Below are 20868 nucleotides of genomic sequence, written 5' to 3'. Positions count from 1 at the left end.
GGGAAGCCCTGCTGCTGTAGGTGCAGGTTGGGTCTCCTGTGTTATGAGTGTTTGGGTGTAGCTCAGAGACCCTCTTCTTTCTATTCTTTTTCTGTGCAGAGATCCCTGTGGCTATCGACACAGCCCAGAGGCTGCAGCAAGCAGGTGGATAGCCCAGAAACTCCCCTCAGGACCAGGAGATCTCGGTCCAGGGCTCAGAGATCCCATCATTGCAAGGTTCGGATCAGCACAGCTTTATTTCGGACATCCCATTGCCAAAGTGTTGGACGGGGCTACCTGCAGGTTCTTGTGCCATACAGCCAGGCCACAAACGCCGTGCGGGTCTGCGGGAGCCTACTGGAGACCTTCACACGCAGTGCTCTGCTTGTACCTGGGGACGAGGGAGGAGCACTTCAACGTGCTGCTGGAAGCAGTGCCCACCAGGTATGTGACATCTTTAAAAGCCACCTTACAGGCAGCTCAGCAATAACATCTACCGGCACAGTGCCAGCTGTGAGAAGGTCCTCACGGACAGGCTGGGCAGAGACACGGGCAAGGCATGAGCTGTCTGCTGTGCACTAGCAGTGAAGCCTGTCTCTCCCGTTGTGGGCAGAGGGGTGAGGCTGCTTTGGCTGCTGGACCAGTAAACAAGGAGCTCCTAGGTGGTGGGAAGTGGGACCTGAAAGTGAAAATGAAAGTGAAACCCAGGGAAGTGGCTGAAGGCCCCTTTCCAGGGTGTCCTGCAGACAGGAGGCCAGGCCCTGGCAGGGGGAGCAGCATGAGGACATTGGTGAGAGAAATCCAGCAAGACAAAGCACACTGGGCAACAGGTGAGGATTATCTTGCTTTAAACGTTTTTTCCCATACCTGTTGACGACCCTTGAGAAATCAAAAGGCTCCCTGTGCTGAAAGACCCCACTCCTGTAGCTCACAGTAGCCTGCCCTGTGGGCCACCTCTTATTCAAGCCCCATATCTTAAATACATGCACCAGGGCCTCTGTCCTGCCCAGGACTTGTGCCTGCCTGATGTGGGGTCTGAGAGCCCAGCATGTCTGGATTGTGGATCACAGAGTAGGGGAGAGGCAGCAGCACAAAGAGACACTGGGGGAAGTGTTACTGTGGGAGAGGAGCTCTGTTATCATATGACTTAATGTGCCAGATGTGCCTCCAGTCACATGAGCTGTCCTCACGCTGCTTTGTGCAGCAGACTGATTACATAGAAGTCCTCAATGTCCTTAAAATGCTGTTTGTAAAAAGTGTAACTGTGCACAAAAAGCCTGTCAGCCCTTGGGCTTGAAAGTGTTTGTGGATAAATACTGGAGTAATACTGTTGCAATTAGGCTCTTACTTCCCTCGGGATGCAGCACATGACTCTGCTTTGGGCTTCTAGCATTGGTTACGTGGGGCTGGGATGCTTTTTGGTATACTCAGTGTAAAAATAAACATCTTTCCATGGTTGAAGGGGCAAAGCCACGAGAGCATGTGATGAGAGAACAGTGCTGTAATCAGAATTGGTTGGGATGAGAACATCACCTGCCTTCTTCTGGTCACAGGTCCCAATACATGCCTCCTCCACAGACTGATGTGTAGAAGGGGCAGGTGGAATTGGCCAGCAGATAGTTCATTTCCATGGTACGGGTGAGCGTGGCCCCTTTCCCAGAATCACAGAATGTCAGGGATTGGAAGGGACCTTGAAAGATCGTCCAGTCCAATCCCCCTGCCGGTGCAGGAACACCTAGATTAGGTCACCCAGGAATGCATCCAGGCAGGTTTTGAATGTCTCCAGAGAAGGGCATCCTGCAGCCTCTCTGGGCAGCCTGTTCCAGTGTACTGTTACCCTCACAGTGAAGATTTTCTTCATATTTGTGTGGAACCTCCTCTGTTCCACCTTGCACCCTTTCCCCCTTGTCTTGTCATTGGATGTCACTGAGCAGAACCTGGCTCCATCTGCCTGACACTCACCCTTCATATATTTATGAACATTATTGAGGTCACCTCTCAGTCTCCTCCAGGCTACATAGCCCCAGTTCCCTCAGCCTTTCCTCATAAGGGAGATGTTCCACTCCCTTAATCATCTTTGTGGCTCTGCACTGGACTCTCAAACAGTTCCCTGTCCTTCTTGAGTTGAGGGGTTCAGAAATGAACTAGATTCCAGATGCAGTCTCACCAGGGCAGAGTGGAGGCAGAGAAGAGGTGGTCCTTGAATGCTAACCAACTATCTCAGGCCCCTTCACCTTCAAGTACCCTGTCCCATGGGATTTCCCCCAGCAACCTCTTGAAAAGGCCAAAGTTGGCCCTACTGAAGGCCAGGGCTGTGATTCTGCTTGGCGTTCTGTTCCTGCCACATAAGATCCTGAACTCCACCATCTCATGGTCGCTGCAACCACAGCTGCCCTCAACCTTCATCACTTCAACCAGACCCTCCTTGTTAATGGAAAAAAGATCCAGCAGTGCTCCTCTCCTAGTTGGCTCATCCACCATTTCCATCAGGGAGTTATCATCATCAACGCGCTGCAGGAACCTCCTGGGATGTGTATGGCTGGCTGAGTAGGCCTTCCATCAAATATCTGGGTAGTTAAAACTCCCCACAATAACCAGGGCCTGTAATTGCAGGGCAGCCATCAGCTGCCTGTAGAAGACTTTGTCAACTTCCTCATCCTGATCCAGTGGTCTGTAACAGACACCCATAACAGAATCACCCATGCTAGCCTGCCCCTTAATTTTCACACACAACCTTTCGGTTCATTCCTTGTCTGCCTCTGGACAGTACTCAGTACATTCTAGTTGCCCTTTCATGTACAGAGCAACTCCACCACCTTGTCTAGCTGGCCTTTCTTTCCTGAGAAGGACATAGCCATCCATGACCGCATTTCACTCACGTGATCTGTCCCACCATGTCTCTGTAATTGCCTGCAGATCATAATCTCCTGCCTGAACACGGATTTCTAATTCCTCCTGCTCTTCTGTCTGGGTACCCACAGTTTTTCTAACAGCCTTTGGCCGGGTAGCAACCATGGCTGGGTCTCTACAAGGAACTGACCCCTTGCGACTCGAGGGTCAAGTAGGGTCAGTTAGGATGAGCGCCCATGATCTTTAATCACTTAAAGCAATCAGACTCACCTTGTGATTCAGCAGAGGGAGCAAGGTGCACAAATGCCCTGGGTGCTCTGTGTGGCAGCTAGCTGCTGCCCTCCCTGAGGCTCCTCACGGCCTGGCAGCCTGATTGAGGGTGGGCAGTGCCTGCTCTGACCACGCTCACCTAGCAGGCCCCCAGCACAGGCAAAGCACTTTTGCTGGCTTCAGAAATCCCCAAAAAGAGCTTTTTGTTGACCCTTTTTGCTTTGGTTCCCTTCCCCTAAGCAGTCTTTCCTGCTCTGAAGCTGGTTTCCACACAATTCCGAAGCAGTGAAGAACCAGCTCAGCACTGTCACCACTCCAAAGGCTGAGGAGCAGCAGCTTTTTCACCTTTTTCACCAGGGTCAAAGAATTTGCCTTCAGAAATTTGGAAGGGGGCTGACTGATAAGCTCTTTATTCCAGCAAAACTACGTAGTGACAATTAACAATTAGAACTGTCATCAGAGGTGGTGAGGGGATCCCAGCCCATGGATTCCACTGCAGGAATCCCGAGCGAAATCAGCAAGTAATTTATGCCAATGTGTCTCTCTTATTTTAGGTAATCTGTGGAGGCCCTAACCATCTTATCTGGCTTTGTCTGGAAGGTATAACAGTAAAAACATGAACCAGGCCTTGCACACTGGCTGTGATGTGCTAGGCTGCCCCAAGTGACACAGAACCCTTCCCTGAACGACAGCAGCCAAAGCAAGCATGCAGCTCATCCCTGCTGCCTGTGGCTGCCAAGAGCAGGGCACTGTTAGGATTTTTTGCTGTACCTGTTCCCTGGATCCTCACGGGTTCTTGGTGAGATCCTTTCCCTTGGAGTCACTGCTGTAACAAGGGCCAGTTCACACATCCCTGGTATTTTCACACATCCCTGGTAATCTTGCAAGTGGCTGCTGTAGGGACTTCAGGCTGTTTCCAATCTCGTGGTGTTAATCTCCCCTTGTTGGAAAAGATGTGACACAGGAAATGGCCTAAAAGCTGAATAATCTAGCAGATGCTGAGTATGGATGGCTGGATATCGGTGGTGACATTTAACACCCAGATGGAGCTGTGCCTGGTCACTGCATGACTCACTACACAGCAGTCTCCCCAGTGGCATTGCACATTGCCTCTCTGAACCTGTGCGAGGTTCAGAGCAGAGAGAGTGGAACTGGGGAAGCTCTCAGAGACCTCTGCCCTGAGACTGCACTGCATCTGTCTGAGCTGTCCTTTGTCCAAGCTCTTCTTGATGTCCTCCTCAGAGGTGCTTCTCTCCTTCCCCATATGACAATTCCAGTGTTCCACCATGAAGCTCTGTGTGCTTTGAAGACAGCTTTTCATCCCCTGGTGCTGTTGGTCCCTTATTGATTCTGCTTTATGGTTGGGCGTACTCGGGCTTTATTTTGACTTCAGAGAAGTATTTGAATCTTCAGACTTGCCAGGAAACCTGGTTTTACTAAATGTTGGTGGGAAGGCTGAGCCAGCCAGTGGCTGCACCTCCAGGGCGGGGCAGGCCTGGATTTACAGTAGTTTTAAGGCCAGATGTGCTCAGGGGCCTTACGTGTGATTGCAGGGCAAAATGGGAAATGGTGGGAGGAGGGTGACGGGATATGAGCAAAGGGATATAATCACTGCCAGATTTCTAGCTGGGCGGGTAAAGGCTGTTGTAACACTGAGGCTGAAGGAGCAGTCAGCAGACTGACAACAGATTCTTCTCCTGTGAGGAGATGTGCTTTCAGTGGTTAGCAGCTTGGACACATTTATGAGGCATGATTTACATAGGGAGAAGGAAATCCAAAATCCAGGTGCTTCGAGTCTCTCCTGAGCGTGGGTGTAACATGGATTAATCTTGCCTTATGTTCCCTCCAGTGAGCGATTCTGAAATCCCTGTGTATGCCTGGGAGAGTTGCACACTGTGGAAGCAGAGGCTGGGCTGGGAGAACCAGAGGGCTGGAGCCTGCATAACCCAGCAAGGGCTCAGGTAAGAGGATGAGGAAGTGGGAAGAAGTTGGAGTTGTGTCTTAAACTGCAAGCACCCTCCTCCAGGTACCAGGCTGCAAAGTACTGGAGTCATGGTGGGCTGCTCCTCTGGCTTTACCTTCTTGGTAGTAAACTTTCCCATTTGACCTGGGCTGGTTCTCACATGCCAGGCTTGAGCTTATTTTTCCATCCTGCTGTAGTTAAGTTTGTCATTCAGTAAACATCCCCCCATCCCCTTGATCTCTGTCCCCTCTGTAAGCCAGATGAACAGATGGGAGGGCAAAGAACCAGAAATGCCTGGCACATCCCAAAGTACGAAGGAGAGGACTGGAGACTTTTAGATGAAAAGATTTAATTCCTTTCTCAGCTGTCTTTGTTCCTTTGTGCTGTTAGGGCCTTAACCGAACACCTCATATACATGAGTGAGAAAGAAGGAGGCTTTTGAAGGTTGATCATGCCTTGCTTTCGTTGCCTGCTCTTGAAGCAAGGCAGAGGGACTTTGCCTGCTTGTTTCTGAGCATCTGACTTTGGGTTCATAACAGAGCAGCAATAACAAACTGACAGCATCTGACATGGCACTGGAAGGAATAGTAGTCCATGTACACAGGAACGTTTGTTAAGGAAAACAGCTGCAGCTCATAACATGAAGCAAACAGCTTCTTCAAGGCTTGAATTCCAGCTTTGTCTCGCTGCTGACCAGGAACCAGCCTTGCTCTAGCATGCTCAGCAGCAAAGAGGAGTACCCAAAGAGCAAGCTGCAAGAGAGCTTGGTGTTAAGCAGGGGAATTAAGTGGCAAGAAGTTGTTTTCTCATCCTGTAGCACACTTAGTCAGAGCTTGTTGTCCATATCTCTCCATAGCCCTTTAATCCAAGTAGGAGGAGTTACACAGCTGTGGCAAGGCACCTTGGGGAGTGCTGCTGGTGAAGCCTAGAAGCAAGCTTGCACACTTGGTCTTTGCCTCATTCTCTGAGACATCTCACAACTTTTCTTGGCTTTCCTCCCAGACATCTCCATGTAGAGTCCCAAAGTGAGAGGGAGGCTGCCAGGCCTGTCCTGCAGCCTGGCATGTGTCATGGATTTTGCTCCGCTGTCACTGGTGACAGAAAAAAGTGAGGCAGCACTGAGCAAGACATGATGTGGAGCAACGTCCCATTTGGTTTAACTGAAACCTTGAACTGCAGAGAGATGGGGCAGACACTGGGAGAGTGTATCCTACTGTCACTGTTCTCTGTCTGCATGTGTAATTTCTGTTTGACCCAAAGTGAAAAAAAAAGGGAAGGAAACATTAAACTGAAAGCAGTGGGGGTCTATGCACTTGCAGATACTGCTCAAATGAAAGGGTATGGCCTTTGCTGTCATCTTCATGGATGTGTGAGTCACCTGCTGTTCTAATAACTAGTTCATGACTTCCTCCAGTTGTTTGTACAGCGATCACAGTGTAAATTACAGTCATGCTCCTCCTACCTGAACAGAAAACATTCATATACGTGTTCATATATATGATATGTGTGTGTATATGTATATTTGTATGTTTTGTTTGTTTGTTTTCCAGTTGTGGCTCTTCTGTGCCTGTAGCTGGTAATAACCATGTCAGCTCAGAAGGATGGAGGGGTTTCTTCCTTCTCTTTCCTGCTCTTCTGTGCTGTCTCCATTCCAATGCTGGGAAGTGCAAGTCTGCTGCAGGAGTTGAGCCCACACGAGTATTTCAGTAGCTTGCAAACCAGCAAGGCTTCCCTGGCTTATTTTCTCCATAATGGTATGTATTCACTGGCATGCATTTACACCATCCTAGGTTTTCAGGAAAGACTCATTTCAGAGTGTGTGTGAAAGTGGGATAACGAAGAGACAGTTCCTGAAATTTTTAAACTCAAAGCTATTTTGAAGAGCTGGTCAAACTCAGCTGCCAAATCTGTTTGCATAGCTCCTGAGTGCTCCTCGTAGACAGAGGTGTCTAGGGATGAGATCTTTCCTGGTTGTGTCCCTAGACACACTCCTTCAGGCCTCTTCATTAGTTTTCCATATGTCCTGTAAGGAGCTACTCCCTGAAAGGGGCTGAGTTTCTTTTCCAAAGCACCTCCCAGAGTAATTACAAGGAGTTCTATCCCCTTGCCTTTCTAGTTCTGCTCCTCCATGACTCCCAAGTGTTGTTTCCCAGAGACCCAGATGTGGGCTGAGACACCAACGCTGCTCCCACATCAGTACTGAGGGGCTGGCTGGGTGTGTCAGAAAGGAAAGTGGGGAGCCTGCAGGTATTCATGGTGCTGCCCATGGTTAGTTTTGTTTCTGTAAACACTCTGAGTAAGAGCAAGGCCTCACTGTGTGAGTGCTGTACCACTGCATGGCAGGAAGATATTCTTGTGCACTCTGTAAGGACTTGCTGTCCAGCAGAAGAATGTCTAACAAAACCACTTCCAGTCCCTCTGTCTCCCTCAGACAGTTCCCACTCTTCACACACTGCCTTCAGCATACCACAGCTCCCTATTTATTCTCACTCAGGCCTGCACAAATATCCTGAAGATGTTCACTTGGGGACTTCATCATGCTGTTACCATGCCAGAGCACAGACAGTGCTTGCCCTGAAGGCAATAACAGGGCACGTGGGCAGTTCCTAGTGGCACCTGCCAAAGCCTGCATGCAGCATCCTTGAGCATCACCACTGCTGCTCAGTGCAGCTGTATTGCTTTTCAGTGTGTCCTGCAGCGCTAAGCAGAGGATATCGTGCTGCTTGGGGATCTCTGTCATCTGGGAATGTCATAGTGGCTTAGAGGACAGAAATCCATCTGAATTCAGGGATCATCCATAAAGAATAGCTACACTGATGCCCATCCTTCCCCTTGTCGCAGAGAGACTGTGACCTTAGTCTGAAAGGGGAGTGAGATACTCCCAGAAAGGCTAGCATTGCCAGAGAGAAAAGGGTTGTTCTTCTCTTCTGTTTCCTTGTCTGCAAGGAGAAAGGATTGAAAACAGCTTTATTTTGTTGTTTCAGGTTCTCCTGGTGCCCAGCCCTTCTTGGAGCAGATTGAAAACTCAGTTGAGGCTCTGCACGACTATGGCATTTCAGTGGTAAAGGTAAATGAGAACAAGGAGTGGAACAGAGTATTTCTGCAGGGCTGTTTGTGGGGTTGTCAGAAGTCATCTGCACTTAACCTTTGGTGATGGAAAGCAGAGGGACCCCACAAGAAAATGTGTTCTGGCTGTGGCAAAGCATCCAATTTTTTCCTTTGCCCTGGCCGGTAGTAACTACACTACAAAAAAAAAAAAAAAGCATCACACCTTCTTCGTGTGAGTTGTGTCACACTTTCTGTCTGTGGGACAAGGGCAGATTCCTTTATTTATGTTGTCCACACTCCAAACAGAGCTTCAATTAGCATTCATGGGTGTAAGAGATATTTGACTTCTCATATTTTTCTAGAAGATCAGCCTTTGTTGTGGGAAGTGTCATGTATTGAGCATAGTTGGCTCATCTAATCTGATTTCCCAAGTATGCTATGTGTGGTGTTACTTAGCTTTTGCTGTGTACCCTAAACATGGTACAGAGAAGAGTGCGATCCCCACTGTGTTGCACAAGAGAGCCTGCTGATTCACTCAGAGTACAAGACCTGCACAGCTCTCTCTTGCTTGTGCACTAGGAGAGAGGAAGCTTGAGCTATGAAGAGCCTTGAATGGGATCAGATCACTTCCTTTCTATACAATGCAGTAAATGCTAAAGAGATTTTTTTTAATGAAACTTCATGCAGATTTAAGAGAGTGAATTACGAACGTGGGAAGTACAATCAGATTTTGTAACAAGTACTTGTATATGTGTGTGTTTCATTGCCTCCAGATACAGACCGAGCACAATGAGCAAGTAGTGGTCTGTCCCTTTGAATGTACTTGGCAGATCACGAGATCTCTTAATACTGCCTGACCCAAATTGAGCTGAGGAACTGAAATACAAACTCCAGTCCACAGCAATGGATTCTGTCCATCTTACTGTGTGATTGTATTTTCTCTCCCAGGCAGGTTTGAAAAGGCTTGTATTTACACTCTGGAATGGGAGAAAGCAGTGGTGCTGTATGTTTGTCATCATTTGTGGACATGAGTGACTGATGACATGTTTTCAATGTCTAGGTTAAGTGTCCCAAAGAGGATGTCTCAAGATACTGTGGAAGAGAAAATGCATTAAGGAAAGCTTACCTGTTCAGGTGAGGGGGAGCTGCCTGACCTCTGCACGGTGATTGCTTTCAAGTACAAAGATTTAGATGAAATGGTGTCAGGGAGTAGAGGTGTCTGCATAGGAAGAGAGGAGCCACGTGGCATAGAGAGTTCAGCAAAAGGTTCATAGTGTAATATAGTTACAGAATGGTTGGGTTGGAAGGAACTTTAAAGCCCACCCAGCTCCAACCCCTGCCATAGTCTGATTGCCACCCACTAGATCAGGCTGCCCAGGGCCCCTCCACCCCATGCTTTGTCCTCAACATGAAACTCCCTTTCCTGCCCCATGTTCTTTTTTATCAGCACATACCTGTTCTGTTACAAGAAATGATCAGAGCAATCCTCTGTCAACCCTTCTATCCCGAGGGCTCCTACCACCAGATCCCCCAGGGCTACATTCAGTGTGCTAAATTTTGGATCTAGTTCGAGAAAGGAACATTCTTTGGTGCTCTTCCTATTAGTGTGATTAGCTCATCTGCCTTGGATGGGAATGTGTGGTTCTTGATCCCTCTTCAGAGAACTGGAGGAGTTTTTCAGACCTGATGAGTTCAGTTGTCATTGATGGATGTGCATGACAGTGGAGGAGAGGGTTCATCTCAGAACTCCCCATGTTCAATCCTGACATTTTCTTTCCGGCAGATGTCACGAGTTGTTCAATACAGGAGAAGTAAATTTAGTATGTATATCTAATCCTTCTTGGTTTCTTTGTTAATACTCTTCCTTCCCTTCCCAGAGGTAACATGCTGATCAGAGAATTCCCTACCGATGCCTTGTTTGATGTGAACTCCATTGTTGCTAATGTTCTCTTGTAAGTACAGATTCATCTCTGTGAAATCATTTACTTCTCATATTTACTTGTTGATAGAAAGCTCTGCATAAATAGAAACTCCACATATTCCTGACACTGCTTTTAGCCAAGTGGATGGCTGCTTCTCACTTTGGTCTGGTTTGTTTGTATTAAATCAGTGCCTGTCAGGTGATGGCTCACCAGAACACATCTGGGCAGCTGTGTTTGGTTGTTAATCTTGCATCTGCAAGAATAAGAAAGGAAAAAGATACAAAGGTAGAAGCTGGAGTTCTACCTTTGTATCTTTTTCCAGTCATAGTTATATAGCTGCATATTTTATATTAAAACAGTTGATAATGAGTTTTTTTGGCTTCTCAGTGCCCTGCTGTTTAATGAAGTTAAATATGTTGAAACGCTGACGGATCTTCAGAATGTAGAAAATGCATTGAAAGGGAAATCAAACATGGTCTTTGCATATGTACCAGCTACTGGAACAGCAGGTATTGACACTTTGCTTTTCACCTTTGCTCTCCTTCCAGAGCCATTTCTTTCTTAGGTGGGAGAGAGTTTTTGAAAGAATCTTGCAAATGGAGAATTGAAAGGTTCAAAGGGGAGATCTGGAGTGAGCTGCAGCAGCGAGTTAGTCATGCTTTTCTCTTTGCAGAGCACAGAGCTGTGATGGAGGTGGCTTTTGTCTATGGAACTGTCCACCAGTTTGTTCTGACAACGGAAGTGGCCCTGCTGAAAGGTGCTGGGTATGTCCAGATACCTCTTGCTCTTCTCAACCTTTTCAGATGGTCACATCAAATCATGGACTGGCATCCTTGATGACTTATGTGAGAGAAAAATCATTTTCCTTAGAAGAGAACCACTTAACCTAAGTTTAAAGTGTCTAAATATCACCAGGCCTGTTACACATTAGGCTCACTGCTGGCCTCTTGCTGAGTTGGAGAATAAGACGGATGGTTTCCAGTGAGAGAGCAGCTTGGGTTACTCGAGGGTATTTAGAAATCTTCTTTCCATCCAACTGGCAGTGTTAACTAGTCTCAGCACCCTTGAATGTCAATGAGATCAAAGTCTGCATGTGCATTTTGCATCTCAAGGTAAAAGAGCCTGCCTGGGGTGATGGTAGAGTAACAACTAAGGATGCACAGCCAGATCTCTTTTGCTTTTCCAACACCATTTGCTGCTTGTGTAACTGGATTTGGACTAGCCAAGTCATTTGTGACTGCTCATCAATGGGATTTTATAGGAGAAGAGCCCATTATCTCCATTCCTTAGCTAACTGATCAAATCTCCATGGACTCCCTGGAAATTAAAAAAAAACTGGCACAGTTGGTGAGGTCATACTGGAGTCTCTGCAGGACAAGTGTGCCCTTCCTACTGAGACCCTCTTGATCTTCTCCCCATGCAGTTTGGACACACTAAATTGGCCTGGGCTGGTAGCCCACTGATTTTCATAGGGGCTGATATAGCTGATGTTATAATCTTAAGACACACTCAGGCCTAAATCTGCCTCGTTCTTTATTGAACAAATCTGTCCAGCTGAGAAGTGTAAGAACTGTTAAGGTGAGCCTGAGAAAAGCCCACTCAGCTCTCTTACCTCATGCCTTGGCCACTGATACTTAACAAGGGATATGAGGAAACAAATGTGTTGCATGCAGCCTCATACCTTCTGGCAGTGAAAGGTTTCAGGATTCAGGACATGGAAGTTGAAAGTGTATTATGATGTTAACAACAAAATAATTTTTTTAAAAACACATTTTTGCTTGTAATCTCCACAACTTCCAGCAGCTGTGAGTTCTGCAGATTTTAACTTGATGAGATGGTGCTCCCTGCAGTGTTGTAGTTGAGACTTCCCACCTGATGGTGTCACTGGGCCTGGTCAGCTCACATCATCCCTTCTGTAACAGGAGGAGCTGGGTTAGAAGGGCAGATCCTTTAATTCTGCTGGAGCAGATATGGAGGAGTACCACGAAAATGCTTTTAGGGCCTGGAGCGCCTCACCTACGAAGAAAGGCTGAGGGAGATGAGGTCTGGAGAAGAGAAGGCTCTGGGGAGACCTCATTGAGGCCTTCCAGTACTTAAAGGAAGCTTATCAACAGAAGGGGGACTGATTTTTTATACAAGCAGATAGCAATAGGAGAAGAGGGAATGGTTTTAAACTAAAAGAGGGGAGATCTGACTTAGATGTAAGGAGAAAATTCTTTTCTCAGAGAGTGGTGAGACCCTGGCAGAGGCTGCCCTGAGAAGCTGTGGGTGCCCCATCCCTGGAAGCATTCAAGGCTGGTCTGGATGGGACCCTGGGCAGCCTGATCTGGTGTGGGATGACCAGCCCAAGGGAGGGAGTGGCACTAGATAAACCTAAAGGTCCTTTACAAACCATCCCGTAGTTCTATGATTCTGTGATTATAATGTGAGTTGCTGCTGGCATGATATACTGCAGTCGGGAAGCTGGGAGGGAGAGAAGAAAGTGGGAATATCAGGTAACGTGCTGTATCTTCAGCAAAGCATTTACACTACAGTTTGGTTGCTTTTGCATCCCATCTGTGGTGGCTCATGATCAGGGATGGCGTTTCGTGGCAGCCACTAGATGGCATGGTTGTCATTTGGACAGGATATGGCTTCCTCCCAAAAGCAGAGTTCAGACAGCAGGCTTTGGTGTCTTAATGCAGCACCTCATTCTTCCACGGAGAGATCTTAAAGCCCCTTTACAAATAAAGGTGATCCCTATTTTGGAGCCAGTGGAATGAATGCAGAGGACTTCTCAGACCTGACCCACAGGCCAGGTAGCACTGTAGGCATTGGTACCAGAAACCACAAGCCAAGGAGCCATGGAGGGAACTTGATTTCACTGCTTCCTTTGGGATAGTCAAAACCAAAGCTGTTCAAAAGGTGAAATATTCCTTATGCAGCATGTCAGATGTCATCAATGAGGTAAAAGACATGAGCAAACTTGTATTCAAGCTGTCCTTCTCGTTCCAGGCTCCTTACTGGAGTAGTGTGGCTGGTCAGATTGAAGAAAAGCTTTGTTTTGTGTCATTTTCAAGCTGAGCCAGCTGTTCTTGGATTGAGGTCATTTATACGTGGTAAACCTGAGCCTTCAGTGAACATAATTCTTAACAGTGCCTGGACACAAGTGTACCTGTTGGTAGCAGGTCCCATGAGCCAGTCACACCCTGAGCTAGAGGATCACCTGTCTTGTAAAACATGGCAGCAAAACTCTTATTCTGTCAGGATGCTTTAATACTCCATGGTGGATTACTAGCTCAGTGTGATTTTTGTTTTCTCTCTCACAGCAGCACCGAGCCTGATGCATCGTCTGCCCAGCTGTTGTTCTGCCATTGCCAGAAGGCCACAGACCTGGCCCAGCCCTGCAGGAGGACACCCTTGGAGCAGGATCTGACAGTGCTAAACATCCACAGACACCTCAAACTCATGGGAGCTCCTCTCGTGGTATGATGGGAAGGAGAAATGATGCACTCACCCAGGCTGAGCAGTGTGAGGGCAGTTGGGGCAGGTGTGAGGTCGAGGGAAGTGTGAGCACAGGACAAGGCAGAGCATGAGAATCTGCCCCTTCTCCGTGAAGTTAGTGGTAAAGCTCCCAGGCTGAGTTCAGGCAAAGAGCAGACCTGATCCTGGATCTGAGCACCACTCCATTACACTGCTAATTTTGCCTGGTCCTCCTTTTCAGGGATCCCCAGGCCTATGTGTGCTCCTGCTGTAGTGTGTAAGCACGACGAGTGGAATTGTGCTTTGTTCAAAATGGGCTGGAGGTGCACTTTGGATTTTGCTGGCACTTCTGCATTCCTCACAGGAGCATCAGCACCCAGAGACAGACAGCAGTGTCTGTCATGAGGCATTGAACTTCAGCAGGGCTCCAGTTGTCACTGGTGACAACTATGCCCAGCAGAAAGCATGGATGGATGAGCTTACAAGTCTTATGAGGAGCGGCTGAAGGAGCTGGGATTGTTTAGTCTGGAGAAGAGGAGGCTCAGAGGAGACCTTATAGCACTCTACCACTTCCTGAAGGGGGGTTGTGGTGAGGAGGGGGTAGGCCTCTTCTCCCTGATAAGTAATGACAGGACGAGAGGGAATGGCCACAAGTTGCGCCAGGGAAGATTTAGATTAGACCTCAGGAAGCATTTCTTTTCTGAAAGAGTGGTCAGGCACTGGAATGGCCTGCCTAGGGAGGTGGTTGAGGCACCATCCCTAGCGCTGTTCAAGAAGCGTTTAGATGAGGTGCTTAAGGACTTAATTTAGTAGTTGGGTAGAGATAGTGATAGGAGGATGGTTGGACTAGATGATCTTATAGGTCCTTTCCAACCTTATGAACTTATGAACTTATGAACTTATGAACTTATGAGCTGGGAAGGGCCTCCTTCAGTTGGCCTTCTGGATGAGGCCTGTGGAGAGAAGGCACTTTATTAAGCAGCTCCATGTTACAATGAAGCAGCACGTCAAAGAAAGAAAGGGAAAGGATGCCAGCTCTTGTATTTGACAGACAGGGTTTTCAAACTGCCCTTGGGAATGGTTGCCAGACAAAGAGTAGTTAATGGACATTTGATGTCAGGAGTTGCTAGGTCACAAAGAACATGGATACTAATGCCCAGAGAGGATCATGAAAGGTTAGAATTATCAGGGCTCAATGGATGTTTTAGAATCAGAGCTGGAGGCTTTTTCTGGAGAATATTCTTATTTCTGTGACTGCAGAGAACGTGGTGGTTTGGGCTGTGCAGGAGATCAGCCTTCCAGGTTACCTGTTGGCCTTAGAAACTGCAGGCTGTGAGCCATCTCCTAGGTTCAGTGAGGAAGTATTTCCTGGTTCTTAATGTCAACTTCCAACAATTTTTAAACTGATGACAATCTGGTGATTGGTTTTTCCAGCAGTTTTCCTCAGAAGATAAGACTTCTGTGCTTTCCTTTCCAATTACTTTTGAGCTTGCTGACCAATTTCAGCAACAAATTCAAAGAAATTATGTTAAAATAGACATTGGGTGGAAAAGAGCAAAAATTTATTCAAATATTGGAAGATATTGCAGTGTAACCGTGTATCTTTTCCAGACTGAAGTTGCTGAGGACCCAGAGAAAGTTTCCACTGTTCACTTACAGCTTGGGCTACCACTTGTGTTTATCCTCAGCCAGAAAGAAACCTATGAGGCAGACAAAAGAACAGCAGAATTTTTGGCCTGGAAACTCCTGGGGAAGGCAGGAGTTGCCATTTTGTCCAGGTATTTGCTTTCCAACGTTTGGAGGATTCTCTTTTTTTTTTATCCTCTGCTGTTTCTGAGCTTGTTTACTGCTCAGTAATGACAGTAGGATCATGGTCAGAGGTCTTACTCTGATTTGTATGAGAAGCAGTAAAACTAAGTTATATCTTGTGAGAAGATGTTGTATTTGAGGACTTCTGCAAAATCTAGTAAGTTTGGTATCAGGTTGTTGAGAAGAATAGAAATATTTGAGTCTGTTGCTGATTTAGAAGTAGAAAAATAGACTAAGAGAAACTTCAGAATGATAAACTTGGAGTGCACAGACAAAAAGAGAGTCAGGCTGCATACATGAGAAACCTGTAGCACACAACAAGTCAGAAACACACATTCCTGTGAGCAGCTGCCACCTCCTGTATTTGAAGTTTGGAGGGGGATCCAGCAGTTTGGGGTTGGGAGCGTGAGGTGGCATGTCTGCTCTGCTCTCGTGCTGCTGGCAGCAGTGCAGTGGAGGAAGAAGGAGGAAGGATGGGGAGGATGGGTGTGGGCTGGCTTTCTGCCATCGTGGTATCTCCTTGTGCAGAGGTACTTCTTGGCTGCATTTACATGCAAGCTGGAGTCTGCCATCCGAGCAGCTGCGCTGGGATGTGGTTACCAGTGTGTGAGCAAAGACATGAATCACAGACAGGGAGTTCAGAGCCCTCAGGAAACAGGCATATTATGCAGCACACATGTGAGTCCCACCAGGTCACTTGGAACGTGTTTCTCCACTGCCTTCTTAGTACAGGTGGACTGAGCTCCAGCATGTACTCTGGGGCCCAGAAGCATGGCTCTGTGGGGATGTGGTACAGCAGAGAGAGGTGTATTTATCAGACAGGCAGGCTCCAGAGCATGTAACCTTGCATATCATCATAACATCTGATGTTCCCTTTGTATTTTGAAAGGGACCTCGTGGATTTGAACATTCTGCTGCGGTCAAACGTCGCTCTTAAAACACCAGATGAGGTTTGATGGATTTCTTTATCGTACAACTCTTATCTCCTATCTGGACATGCTGCTCTTAAGAGCGTATTAAGGTGTTGCTTGCCTCTTGTTATTTGACAGCCCCCACAGAAGCTCAAGGGGAGGTGTCTTTCCATAGCTGCATGCATGTATTTGGAACTGCCTGAGCTTGATGCTGCAGAGGAATTGTGCCTGCTTACAGGAGATAAATGGAAGTGTTTTTTTTGGGCTCTGATCAGAGAGTGATCTCTCTAGTGTGCATTAAGTCAACACAAGGTTGTGAACTAACTAAGGTAGTAGTGCAAGTGTAAATTCTCATAAGATTTGGACTTCTAAAGGCCCTTTGCCCCTTAGGAAAGGAGTTCAAAAGATGGAAGAGGAAATGAGCATGAAACTAAGAGCCAAGAAAGCAAACAACCAAAGGTCTGTGCTGAACTGATGTAACCAAGTGCCTCCGGTAGTGATCTGGGAAAAGGGCAGGGCCCACATTAAAATAAACTGATCAAGATGAGCTAAACTCTGGAGGGACCTGACCCAGCTTGTGAGGCAACAAATGTCAGGGAACAGATACTGCCCCGAATTACTTGAACTGTCACACTAGTGATTGCAAAAGTACACGATCAGACCTGAATCTGAGTGTCCCCTGAGGGCTTCCCCTGACCTGGTGAGAGATGTGCATGTTGTGTTTCTCCTCTTAGAACCAATGGGAGGTGCCAGCAGTTTGTCACTTCTCTCAGTTCGTTATAAGATTCATTTTCTCTGAAGTGCCTCTTCCTGAGACAGTGCCAGAACTGGTTTTAAGCTGACACGGTCTCATTTCTCAGAAGTGAATTTTGCACTTTTCTTTCCGTGGGTTGGCAGCCCATTACACTTGGGAATATTCTTCGTTGAGCTACATGAGGTAGAAGATCTTCTGCTCATTTTCCCACTCCATGATGGGTTCTCTGACCAACCTGACCCACCTAGGCTAGGGATCAGGCAGCAGAGTGGACCCTGTCCTCATTCACGTTTGGCCTCTGGGCTTTTTCTCACGGTAGCTGTGTGTTAAGATGTTGGGAGGCGGAGCAGGTGTTCACTTTCACCACTCCAGCTACAGACACAAAATCCCACGTAGCTACAATTACTTCCTGAAAAGGAAATAGCAGTCTGGAATGAAAAAAGCTAACGTGCAGGTGAAACTGGGCCAAAGAAACACATCCCTTGTTTGGCAGCTTTAGGAATCTGTTGAAATACCCCAGAAATAAGAAACTAGATGGTGAGAGGGAATTTGAAACTCCCTCTCAATTAAAATTCCCCATCAGCCCTGAGTTTCACTTGCAGACAGAAGAGAGACAGGGTGATGTTTTGTTCCTATTCTCTTTAGGGAGTGCCAGTCAAATACCTGGTCTTGGAAGACACTGAGGAAGTTATAACTCTGGTGGAAGATAAGAGCAAGGTTGAACAAATCCAGGAGAATGAGGATGAAGATGAGGAAGATGAGGATGAAGAAGAGAATGAAAATCAAGGTATGTAACTAGAAAGTGAAAAGCTCATTGTCACCAGATAGGACATGCAGTCAGCAACTCCTAGAGACATGCAGACATGTTAAAGTATTAGAGAATACTCATGCAAATCCATGACAAACCATCTGTTCAAAGGGAAGCTGAAAGAAGACAGAGCCAGGCTGTCTTCAGTGTGCCCAGTGCCAGGACATGAGGTGATGGGCACAAACTGGAGCACAAGAGGATCCATCAGGACACACTTTTTTACTGTGTAGGTGACAGAGCACTGGCGTGGGTTGCCCAGAGAGGCAGTGGAATCTCCTCTTTGGAGATCTTCAAAAGCCACCTGGTCATGGGCCTGGGCAGCCTGCTCTGGGTGTCCCTGCTTGAGCAGGGGTTGGACCAGCTGTCCTCATGGTCCCTGGCAGCCTCAACTAATTTGTCATTCTGTCACTATGATTATCACAGTCACACAATGTCTGTACAAACTGGCTCTTTCATTCGCTGTAGTTCACTGAAGTTCCATGACAGACAGGCACAATTTTTAGGGCAAACACCATGGAAAAAGTCAGCAGTTGAGATTGGAACAGTTGCACGTGAGGGAGGAGCTGCTGATGTTTGATTGGGTCCAGCTTCTGTCCTAGCTTCAGAAGAAAAGCTTAAGAACCATTAATCCCTTTGGGAAGGTTTTAGGTGTGTTTTTGTAACAGCTGTTTCAGAACTGCATTCCCCAGGGAGAAAAGTGGCTTCTATAGTCCTTTTCCTGAATACATTTATTTTCCATACAGAATTGTTTTTGTTTTGCAGAAAAAGTGACAAAGGAGCATAGAAGAGCAAATATCCAACATGTTTAAGAATAGTGTTCAGTTCTGAGGATATAGCTGGGCAATGGTGTGAAGTGGCATAGGAGCATTTCAATGAGTTTGTGTGGATATCAGTGAGACTATCTCTGTTCCTTCCATTTCCCCAGTAAGGTGGTTACTTAATTTTTAATTGGCAGCCACCATGTGTATGCTGAGAGGTGGTGGCTTCCTAAAATTTTGCAGTGAAATTGCAGGCAGGAAGCTGCATTCTCCTGTGACCTGTGTGCATGCTTTTCTCCATGCAGACATGCAGGATGATCAGGTGGTGGAAGCAGTTTCCAGGGACAAGAAGCGAGAGCTGCCCCTGGATCAGATCCTTACCCTGACAGAAGAGACCTTTCACTCTGCCATGTTGAAAGCTGCCCAGACAGTGGTGCTGTTTTATGCCAGCTGTGAGTATGACTATGCTCGTGCTGCTCTCTACACTTTCCACAGTGTGGTGATCCACACTTGTAGACAAGTGTAAATGATAAATATGTGCTGCATCCTGTCCTATGGGCCCTTACCCAGTGTTAGCAGTCAGATTAAATCAGTTCCTTTCACTGGCTGATATTCTTTGAAGACAATATCTCAGAATAAAGTACGTCAGTGTTCATCGTTTTTCCGTCTTCCTTCTACAGGGACCAAATCATAGAACCATAGAGAATCACCAATGTTGGAAAAAACCTCTAAGATCATCCAGTCCAACTGTTCACCTGTCACCATTATTTCCCACTAAACCATGTCCCTCAGTACAGCATCTACATGTTTCTTGAACACCTCCACCACCTCCCTGGGCAGCCCATTCCAGCACGTGCCCTCTCGGAGAAGAATTATTTCCTAACTTCCAGTCTTAATCTCCCCTGGTGCAACTTGAGACCATTCTCTCTCATTCTATCACTAGTTACACAAGAGAGGAGGCCAATCCCGTTCATTACAGCCTCCCTTCAGGCAGGCACGGAGAGCAATAAGGTCTCTTCTGAGCCTTCTCCAGACTGAACAATCCCAGCTCCCCCAGCTGCTCGTCACAGTCGTGTGCTCCAGACCCCTCACTGCTTCATTGCCCTTCTCTGGACATGCTCCTGGGCTTCAGTGTCTTTCTTGCAGTCAGGGGTCCAAAACTGAACGCAGCACACAAGGTGCAGCCTCACCAGGGCTAAGTATGGAGAGGTGATCATTTCCCTGCTTCTGCTGACAACACTACTTCTGATAGAGGCTAGGATGCCACTGGACCACCAGTATCCCCAAGTCTGTTTCTTTTACACAGTCTTCATGCAGAAGCATAAAGTCCAATTTTCTTCATTTCTTTTAAAGTCTTTCAGAGCTTCAGGTGCATAGGATGCAAAAAATCATAATGTAACATTGTCAAGGAACACTGTGGGATTGGTTTATCACCTCTGTGGAACTCAGGGCTGCATCTCTTCTGTGTTTCAGGGGAGGCTGTGTCCCTGGCAGTGCTACAGTCTTACACAGAGGTGGCTGGTCACCTGAAAGGTAAGGTGCCAGAGGTCTGAGTGATGGTACAGCCAGTCTGCATCTGCCCTGACAGTATGCACCAGAAAACTGGGAAGATATTGGTAGTGTCTCGCTCACTCACTCAGAATATACTCAAAATATACTAATTTTAGGTTCTCAAACACATAAGGAAGGTATTTGCCCGTTAAATTGCTTGCAGAGATAATTTGTTTCTCTAGCAATATTTGCAGTCCCTTTGTGCTTCTATAAAGTCATGGGACTGGCAGTGCAACCTTGTGCAGTCACCTGGTGCTGTGGGTGTAAATTGGTACACACCAGCTGCCCAAACCACCCTTCAGCTGAGACTGAGATGTTCATGGGCACAGTCATTTTGTCACCAGAAGCAGTGAGTGACACAGCATGGGCTTCAAAGGTAGAGGGTCCAGCAGCAGGAACCATGGCCTGCATCAGAGAAGCAGGATCCTGTTGTTACCCTTCAGTACTTGGTCCTGTCAGAGTAAACACACACTGCATCTGCACAGCATGAGGCTTGAGAGCCAAATCAATCTTTGCTGGGGAGGGGTGGTACAACAAGTCTCCTGCTTTTGGAAATCATGCAGTGGGTATTGGATCTGTAGCGGAGTGTAATTGGCCCAGGCTTTGGAAGAAGTGTAACAGACAGGTGTGGGCAGGCCCAGATCCATGGGCAGGATGCTGCCAGAGAAAGAATTTAAAATGACTGTGCCTTCAGGGCCTGTAGACTGGGTTAATTACATGGGAAGTCTCTCAGGCAGCCACAGAACGCCATAAATAATAGATGACAGCAAAGAATCAGTAACA

General features: G+C 47.1%; 1 protein-coding gene across 1 annotated transcript in view; it reads left to right on the top strand.

Annotated features, from left to right (window-relative positions):
• Positions 1-376: 376 nt before the first annotated feature.
• Positions 377-20868, top strand: part of TXNDC16 (thioredoxin domain containing 16) — a 41730-nt gene continuing 21238 nt past the window's right edge. Inside the window, exons 1-13 of the mRNA XM_065748612.1 lie at positions 377-423; positions 6613-6816; positions 8047-8129; positions 9171-9244; positions 9988-10062; positions 10420-10541; positions 10706-10796; positions 13341-13497; positions 15106-15272; positions 16193-16253; positions 17614-17755; positions 18840-18986; positions 20008-20067. Of these exons, the coding sequence (XP_065604684.1) occupies positions 6648-6816; positions 8047-8129; positions 9171-9244; positions 9988-10062; positions 10420-10541; positions 10706-10796; positions 13341-13497; positions 15106-15272; positions 16193-16253; positions 17614-17755; positions 18840-18986; positions 20008-20067 (1348 nt within the window). The 5' untranslated portion in view covers positions 377-423; positions 6613-6647. The remainder of the gene's footprint in view (positions 424-6612; positions 6817-8046; positions 8130-9170; positions 9245-9987; positions 10063-10419; positions 10542-10705; positions 10797-13340; positions 13498-15105; positions 15273-16192; positions 16254-17613; positions 17756-18839; positions 18987-20007; positions 20068-20868) is intronic.

This window comes from Cyrtonyx montezumae, unplaced genomic scaffold (assembly GCF_038088225.1).
Source record: "Cyrtonyx montezumae isolate F1298 unplaced genomic scaffold, pur_monq_1.0 scaffold_10, whole genome shotgun sequence".
Classification (NCBI taxonomy): Eukaryota; Metazoa; Chordata; class Aves; order Galliformes; family Odontophoridae; genus Cyrtonyx; species Cyrtonyx montezumae.
The sequence above is the reverse complement of the archived record's forward strand: the minus strand, read 5'-3'. Positions and strand labels throughout refer to the sequence as shown.